The sequence below is a fragment of the Pelodiscus sinensis genome, chromosome 1 (assembly GCF_052426305.1).
Source record: "Pelodiscus sinensis isolate ZL-2025 chromosome 1, ASM5242630v1, whole genome shotgun sequence".
Classification (NCBI taxonomy): Eukaryota; Metazoa; Chordata; order Testudines; family Trionychidae; genus Pelodiscus; species Pelodiscus sinensis.
The window spans coordinates 358,144,679-358,153,606 of record NC_143052.1 but is presented as its reverse complement, the minus strand read 5'-3'; the positions used below and the strand labels follow the sequence as shown (position 1 = coordinate 358,153,606).

Sequence of the window (8,928 nt, the reverse complement as noted above, 5' to 3'; positions counted from 1 at the left end):
CTGACCACGCACTTTCCTGCTGGACCTGCTGGAAGGTGAGAGGTGGTGCTGGGTTCTGGCAGGGCCTTGTGGCGGCAATAGACCCCGTTGTGTCCCAGCTGGAGCTGGGGTGCAGTGAGACTGTCCCTGCTGAGGTATCTTTACCACTGCCCTGATTCCCCCTCCAGCAGTAGCTATGTGGCCCAGTTGCATGGCAGGCGTCTGCCCCTGGTGAGCTAGGGTGTGGTGATGCTGTTCTGGCTGGGGCAACCCCACTGTGGGTGGGGTTCCAGCTCTGGAGGCAGCCACGCTCGTATGAGTCCTGATATACCTTCTATAAAAGTGCAATGGCCCAACACTGTCTGGGGGTTGGATTTCTGAGATTTTAGAACTGCCCTCCCTCTTAAAAGGTGGTGGGGCTGTGGTGAACGTCACTAGTAAGGGTTTGTCTAGTTTCTGAGTCAGTCAATGTCGTAATGACGTGTGGGGTTAGTTCTGAAATAAGTGTACGGTATTCTGGGCAGACATGTCATGGTTCAGTGTTCTACTGCTCGTATCGTGCACTCCTTGATATTTTGTCTACTGTAGGTCGGGACCAAGGCGTGAAGTTGTAATTGCAAATCTGGACTAGTGTCTCTTGAGGTTAAACCGTGGGATTTGGAAGTTTGCAATCCTAGGGATTGTGCCATGGAGTTATATAGAGAAAGAAGCTCTCCTTTGTCTTATTCTCACTTCAGCGGTGTCACCTCAGCACAGAGTCCAGGCAGGATCCACCATAAGTCACCCCGAGAGATCATCTAGTCCAGCTCAGGCAGGGTCCGGAAGAGGGCTATAAACAGGGGAAGTTGTCTACTGAGAATTTTGCAATATATTCTTTTTATTTGACTTCATACCAAAAGCATTTAAAGTCACACACCTTGTTCACAGTCCCTTGATTTGGTATTCTTTCCTCAAGATATCAGTTAACTTGGGTGCCACAGTGACACACAACCAAACACAGTGGCACACATCCAAACAAGCGCCCATGACTTCAGTGTTGGTGCGCAAGACAAAACTCACTGCGCTCGTGGATGGAACTCCTAGAGGGAACACTGAACTGCTGCAGAAGGAGCCCCACAGATTGTTAAACTCTCTAGGCTGTCAGATACATGGATGGAGGAGAAGGGTCCAGCGTTTGCCCCCAGCTCACCTCTTCCCCCAATCAGTCTTGTAGCTGAGAGAGCTCCCCAGATGGTCGAGGGATGGCTCAGGTCACCAGTGGATCCCTCTCAGAGTTTTGTGCTTGCCCCATCTCTCTGCTGGGGCCTCCCACTCTGAGGGCTGGAGAGCAGCCCCCACCCCACTTGTAGCAGGAGGGAAGCAGGGTAAAGGGAGACCCCAGTGTGGAGTGTTGACCACCTCGTGCCATTGCTCTGGCCTTGCTCCTCTGGGGTGTGTTATATACAGGGAGGCTATTGGTGGGTTGTGATCAGTGCAGCTGCAGCTCTTCCTGTTCCCTGGTCTCTGTCCAGAATCCACCTCGCCAGCTAACACAGGGGCTCAGCCTCCTGCCCTTCTCAGCTCTTGCCCTCCTGGCTTCCAAGCTGGGTCCTTGCACTGCCCCCGAGGCCTGATTCCCTGCAAACAGCTCCCAGCCCCTACTCATTGGGGGGATCCTGCCAGCTACAGGACGGCAGCAGGGAGGAACCAAAGAAAACTGAAAGCTAACAAAGCAGCAGCTCCCGTCCCAGCCGCAGAACAGAAGGAACCCAACCAGGGTGTGTGTGAAGTTGGGGACTATCCCACCTGGGCACCCCCGTATGCACCATGGCACCGAATCCCAGTGTGGTCTGTGCACGGGGGCCGTGGGAGGGGCCCTTCTGAAAGGCTCCATCTGCGGAACGTGAACAGCCTGTGCAGGGGCCTGAGCCGGCACTGCCTGGGCAGGTCTGGAGTCTAGCTCTGTCTGTGCTGCTGAAACGTGGGGAGGCTGAGAGCCCCCCGCCCGCCGCCTGTCTGGTGCAGCAATGGGAAGGCCAAGGAACGGTGACGGTTTAGTGAGGGAATTCACACAAGCCCAAGGCCTACCTAGGAACTGTGAACAACAGAAACTCCCCAGGCAGCCCTGCACAATGGGAACGGCTTGGCCCCGGCCATTGCAATCAGGATCCTGGTTAGTTGGAAGAAGATGCAAAAGGTGCAACCACATGACGATGGGTCCTCACTCTCCCTAGGACAACGCACCTGAGAGTAGGGGAGGGAAAAGGCTGAGTGGGGGGTAGTGACAGGCCTGGGCAATAAGGAAGCCTGCCTGAAAAAGCGAAGTTGCCTGTGCTGCCTAAATTGGGCGTGATGCTGCTCCCTTCAAATCCTCAATAGTATTAGGCTGAGATTGTGGGTTTGTTTTATTTCTTATCATAATCAAATGTCACCTCCCCGCAAAGCTCTCCATGTGTGGCGACTATGTCTATTGCATCGGTTTCCCAGCACACTGCGCAGTGTCTGAACTGCTAAGGGGAAAGTCTCAGCTCATGAACAAGAGCTGCTGCACACCCACTTCCATTCTAGAAGGGTGCACAAGGTTGCACATTCTTACTGGTCAGGTTTAAACCAGGGCAGGGCAGAGCAGCTGTGGAGACTCTGAGGACCAGGGAGTGTTCTGGCTGTAGCCTCCCTGCTGTGGTTTTATGACCGACGTCCCACAGTATTCCGGAACACAGCTAGGGGAGCTGCCTACCTAGGAATACTGGCATGAGAAAAACTTGGTGGACGCTGCAGCTTGACATGTCTCTGTGCAAGAGGCAGCCCAATTGGAAGAGATCCAGGACCCAGCACTGCTTCAGCTCTAGGTGGCACCCAAAGGGACCCATCAAAGAGAAGATCCAAGCAGTGATGGGGAGCAGAAGAGGAGCAAACTACAAGGGTGGGGACGTGAAGGAGAAGAGATAATAGTGGCTGGGGCTCAAGAGGAGACATGGAGCAGGGTTCTGAGGAAACGGGTGGGGCAAGGGTGGTGCATTGGGTATCCAGTTACAATTAGAAAGGTGACCACTCTTTGCGTTGTACACAGATGGATTCCCCAGTATGTTATGCTGAGAAAACATGGTCAATTTAATCTTTCTTTGATTGGCCAGAGAGTGACTCAGGGAAGAGTGCCATGTCACCAACTAGTGCTCCACGGAGCTCTGGTTGAGAGCCACAACCACAGGAGAAAATTATAGTCCCTTAATAAGTAAAGGGCCGAAGCAGCCTGTCCCGGATCTGTTCGCTTCTCACTCCATAGATGATGGGGTTCAGCATGGGAGGAACCAGGAGGTACACATTGGAAATGAAACTGTGGAAATGAAGGGGCAAATTGTGACCAAAACGGGATGTCAGGGAGGCAAACAGAGTTGGGATGTAAAAGGCTAAGATGGCACCAAAGTGCGAGCCGCAAGTCCCAAAAGTTTTGAGCCGGGCGTCCTTTGTGGGGAGTCTGAAGATGGCCCTGAGGATCTGGATATAAGATAGAGTGATGAAAAACACATCTAGACCAATCCTACAGGACAGCACAAAGAGGCCGTAGTAACTACTGATGCGAGTGTCGGCACAGGCCAGTGTCACCACAGCCAAGTTCTCACAGTGGGTATGCAGGATGATGTTGCTTCTGCAGTATGGCCACTGCCTTGCCAGGATGGGATAGGGCAGTGCGAGAATGCTGCCACGCAACACAATGACCAGGCCAATCTTCATCACCAGAGAGTTTGTCAAGATGGTGGAATGTCTCAGGGGGTGGCAGATGGCCACATAGCGATCAAGTGCCATGGCCACGAAGATCCCAGACTCAATTGCTGAGAAGCAGTGTATGAAAAACATCTGGCTGAGGCATGCACTGAAACTGATCTCCCTGGAATTGAACCAGAAGTTTGCCAGAATTTTTGGCAGGGTGGATGTGGACAGGACCAGGTCGGTGACGGCCAGCATGCAGAGGAAATAGTACATGGGCTCATGGAGACTGGGTTCCTTCTTCACAATGAACAGGATGGCAAAGTTCCCCAAGATGACTACGATGTACATGATGCAGAAGGGGATGGAGATCCAAACATGGGCCGTCTCCAGGCCAGGAATGCCCAGCAGGATGAAGGTGGAGGGGTTGGTGAAGGTAGTTGTGTTGGAATCTGACATGAAGTGGGGGAGAATTAATTGAACTCTGAAGCAGAATGTTCTATCTGACTTGAATCAGAGGCTCCATGGATGTGCCCCGTGTCTAGGGCGATGGTCACAGTGAAATTGCCTGGATGGAGACAAAATGTGAACATGAGATACTACATTCACTACTGGAGGCTGTTCTCATGGGTGAAGGAGATTGTACTTTCTTCACATTCTGAAAAATTACAGTATACAGAGACATGAATTATGAACAAGACTCTATGAATTCTTGTTTGATGGTGCTCCATGCAGCAATAATTTCTATACATTAAGGTGTGCAAACCTTAATAGGCACCAGCAGGAAATACACCCCAGGGAAAAGACCTGGCCACAAGTGTTAGCAACTCCATGGAAACAACGGCTCATTCATGACACTGGTCACAACAAAGAACATGTTCAGATGCCTAAAGAAAGTGATGGAAAAATAGCTGCTTTGGTTATGTGCTCAGTTTCGCCAGGGAATAGCAGGTAGAATGGGAATTGTGAGGCAGGCTCTGAGATCGGGCGAGGTGTCATATACAGCTAGACTGAGAAGTCTAAGGAAAACAGAGGAAAGGAAAGTAAAAAATGGAACCTGTTACATTCCATTCTTATCGAGAAACTGAGAAGAGTTGCCAATCAGTAATATCTATAGTGACTAACTGATATGAAAGTGATGGGGGACATTATAGATATGAGGGAAAAACTTTGGTAGGGTTACGGATCAAAAATGGACGCTATTATTTGTAGTTGGGGGAAAAGATACCTTGGAAAATATTTTGGCCAGTTTCCATATGTTGAAAGGAAACTTGTTTACATCACAGTAAAGGTCAAAATGTTGAAGAAATTTGGTTCTGTATTTGGAAAGAATCCCTTACGATGTACTCAGATCACTTTACGTAATGAAATACATCCCAGTCCATTAGCTGGGAAGGTGTTAAACAGCATCTGCTGTAGAACCTTAGGGTATGTCTACACCGCAAGGCAAAAGGCAAATTAAGCTATGCAACTTCAGCTATGTCAACTTCATTTGGCTTTTGGTGCTGTCAACACAGCAGGAAGTCAAAGGAAGAACGCTCTTCCCTCAACTTCCCTTCCTCCTCGTGAAATGAGAGTTACCAGGAGTCGGAGTAACAAGTCCTCCAGCTCGAAATTATTTTGAAATAAAGGCTTGCAGTGTAGATGCACACTATGGGTACGTCTAAAGTACATGGCTCCATCAACGGAGCCATGTAGATTTGTTGTTTTGGCAAAGGCAAATGAAGCCGCGATTTAAATGATCGCGGCTTCATTTAAATTTACATGGCTGCCGCGCTGAGCCGACAAACAGCTGATCAGCTGTTTGTCCGCTCAGCGCACTAGTCTGGATGTTCCCCTGCCGAAATCAAAGCCCTTTGTCAGCAGTCCCGGTAAACCTCATCCCATGAGGAATAACGGGGCTGCCGACAAAGGGCTTTGATGTCGGCAGGGGAGCGTCCAGACTAGCGCGCTGAGCGGACAAACAGCTGATCAGCTGTTTGTCGGCTCAGCGCGGCAGCCATATAAATTTAAATGAAGCCGTGATCATTTAAATCGCCGCTTCATTTGCCTTTGCCTATGTGTCTAATCTCCATGCCTCTGATGACAGAGGCATGTAGTCTAGACACAGCCTATGTTATTTCAGAATAACTCCAGTGTAGAGTTACGAACACCGCAATTATAAACTGACCAATTAACCACACATCTCATTCAGAACCAGAAGTGGGCAACCAGGCAGAAAGAAGCAGAGGCCTTATTTGACTCAGAAAGGAGGCTAGTATAGTACTATCTCTGTTAAACATAATTGTCAAAAAATAAGTGAATATTCAAAATAAAAATGTTTGACAGGATTAGGAAACAATGAAAATGTGGAATGGGATATTTTTATAAAAAAGTCTAGGAGTGTTATTAATGTGAATCAGCAACATGGTATCTGTAAAACTGGTCATATCAAACGAATCCTTCTCATTCTGTGGTTCTTTGATTCTAGAGTATAAGACCCTGATGTGAACCAGCCCGGAGTGACATGCAAAACATCGGGCTCGATGTAGGGGTAACTGGGTGAAATTTAATTGCCTGTGGTACACAGAAGATCTTATGGATGATCTTATGGTCTCTTCTGACTTTAAATTCTATGAATCTATTGGTAAAGAAAGTAGATCAGGCATTTATAGTTACTGTGTCACATAAAACAAGAGTAAGTGAACATACAATTCCATTGAATGTTTAAACATATAACACCGATAAAAGAAAATTGCTTATACAATCCAGATCTGGCCTGCAGAACTTCATTACACAGACTTTAGTGAAGTGAAGAACTTAGCTGAATGGGATTCCCTAAGGGATTTGCAATTGGAAGAGGGTTGATGGCATCACCTTTAGTTAAAAGCCATCCATCACTTTCAAGGAGAATAGTTCTATTTCAACAATGAGTCCTGTGGCACCTTCTAGACTAACAGATGTATTGGAGCATAAGCTTTCGTGGGCAAAGACCCATTTCGTCAGATGCATGAGAGGAGGGGTAGCCGTGTTAGTCTGGATCTGCAGAAGCGACAAGGAGTCCTGTGGCACTTTATAGACTAACAGATGTCATGCATCTGACGAAGTGCGGTCTTTGCCCACAAAAGCTTATGCTCCAATACATCTGTTAGTCTCGAAGGTGCCACAGGACTCCTTGTTGCTTTTGCAGATCCAGACTAACATGGCTACCCTTCTAGTTCTATTTCGGTAGCTTACAAGTTTTCCAAACTTCAGCTTTGGGAATGAAAACTCCTACACTGTGACTGCTTTCAGTTGAATAGTTAGGGTTTTTTGGGAGGTTTTCTTTGTTTGTTTTTAAAGATTCAGGCATAACCGTTCAGGTGACTAATGAATAAAGCTATGAGAAATTATGTATTCATCATACTGTTCCCACGAGAAACCCTTCCACTTGCATGGTTTTCAGGAGACACAAGGCAGGTAATGGTCCCAGTCCCCACACCTCCAGTTAAGGACCAGAGACATGAGATTCAAGAGGAGGGTGGGTCAGTCTATTTGTATTAACACACAGCTGGCTTTTCAGGTCTTTATTCAATATTATTCAGGGGAAATTTCTCACAGTGGGTCCTGGGTAAAATAAGAGTCATGACCTGAGAATTGGGACCTGTATTTTGCTACTAAGAGGCTAAGTACTGGTTTTTAACTCTAGTTTCTTAACTGCAGGTTAGGAACATTTAGAAAAGCTGGTAGTACACAAATTCATGGGGCCAGATGTAATGCATCTGAGGGTGTTGAGGGAGTTCGCTGATGGGATTGAAGAGCCATCTTTGCAAACTTGTGGTTATTAGAGGAGGCCCCAGATGAATGGAAAAAGGCAAATATAGTGCCCATCTTTAACATGGGAAGAAGTAGAATCTCAGGACCTACCGACCAGTCAGCCTCACTTCACTCACCAGAAAAATCATGGAGGGGATCCTCAAGGAATCCATTTTGAAGCACTTGGAAAAAGGAAAAGTAATTAAAAATAGTCAACATGGATTTACCAAGGGCAAGTCATGCCTCAACAACCGGATTGCATTCTATGATAATGCAGCTGACTGTATGGATATGGGAAAGGTGGAGAATGTGAAACACTTTAACTTTACCAGAGCTTCTGATACAGTCGCCCACAGTATCCTTGCCAGTAAGTTAAGGATGTCTGGGTTAGATAAATGGAATGTAAACTGGCTAGAAAGCTGGCTAGATCATTAGGTTCAACGGGTAGCGATCAACAGCTCAATGTCTGCTTGGTGGTCGGTATCAAGCAGAGTGACCCAAGGGTTGGTTCCAAGGCTGGTATTGTTCAACATCTTTATTAATGAGCTCAATGGGGGGATGGATTGCACCCTCAACAAGTTTGCAGATGACATGAAGCTAGGGGGAGAGGTAGATATGCTGAAGGGGAGGGATAGGATCCAGAGTGACCTACACAAATTGGAGAGTTGGGCCAAAAGAAATTGGATGAGGTTCAGGAAGGACAATGCAGAATCCTTCACTTGGGATGGAAGAACCCCAACCACTGCTACAGTCTGGGGACCAACTGGCTAAGCAGAAAGTCCAGCACAGGGAACCAAAAATGATTCGGGTGCTGGAGCAAATGACTTATGAGGAGAAGCTGAGGGATTTGGGCTTATTTAGTTTACTGAATAGAAGAATGATAGCTGCCATCAAATACCTGAAGGTTAGTTCCACAGAGGATGTTCTCAGTAGTGACAGGTGATAGAACAAGGACCAATGTTCTCAAGTTGCAGTGGGGGAAAGTCTAGTTTTGATATTAGGAAAAACGTTTTCATTGGTAGGGTGGGGAAGCACTGGGATGGGTTCCCTAGGGAGGGGTGGCATCTCCATTCCTAAAGGTTTTAAGTCCCAGCTTGACAAAGCCCTGGCTGGGTTGATTTGGTTGGGGCTGGTCCTGCATTGGGCAGGGGGTTGGACGCGATGACTCCCGCAGTCTTTACCAATCTTATGATTCTATAATTCTATGATTCTATGAAACCTGAATGACGCCCATTGCTACTGAAATGGGGTGAGGCTCTAGGTAATGGGAAAGGATGCCCAGAAAAGAGTCACCTTTTGCCTACTCATGCCAATATCCCTGTGGCAAAGGGATATTAACAGGCTGCACAGAGCAGAAAGGATCCCAGACTTACTCTCTATCTTATGATGCTCTGGATTTATTGAGCTCCTCAGCCCGAGTCGGGTACCTGTGATTTCTGAGAGGGGTGTGTCTTCCCTGGGAGCCCCCTCAAGTAGACTTGTCACATGTCT

At 47.7% G+C, this 8,928-nt stretch overlaps 1 protein-coding gene across 1 annotated transcript; it reads right to left on the bottom strand.

Annotated features, from left to right (window-relative positions):
- Nucleotides 1-3,073: 3,073 nt before the first annotated feature.
- On the bottom strand, nt 3,074-4,225 carry LOC142827747 (olfactory receptor 52E8-like). The gene has a single exon (XM_075923366.2). The coding sequence runs from the start codon at nt 4,120-4,122 to the stop codon at nt 3,184-3,186; it is 939 nt and encodes a 312-aa protein (XP_075779481.1). The 5' UTR covers nt 4,123-4,225; the 3' UTR covers nt 3,074-3,183.
- Nucleotides 4,226-8,928: the final 4,703 nt, after the last annotated feature.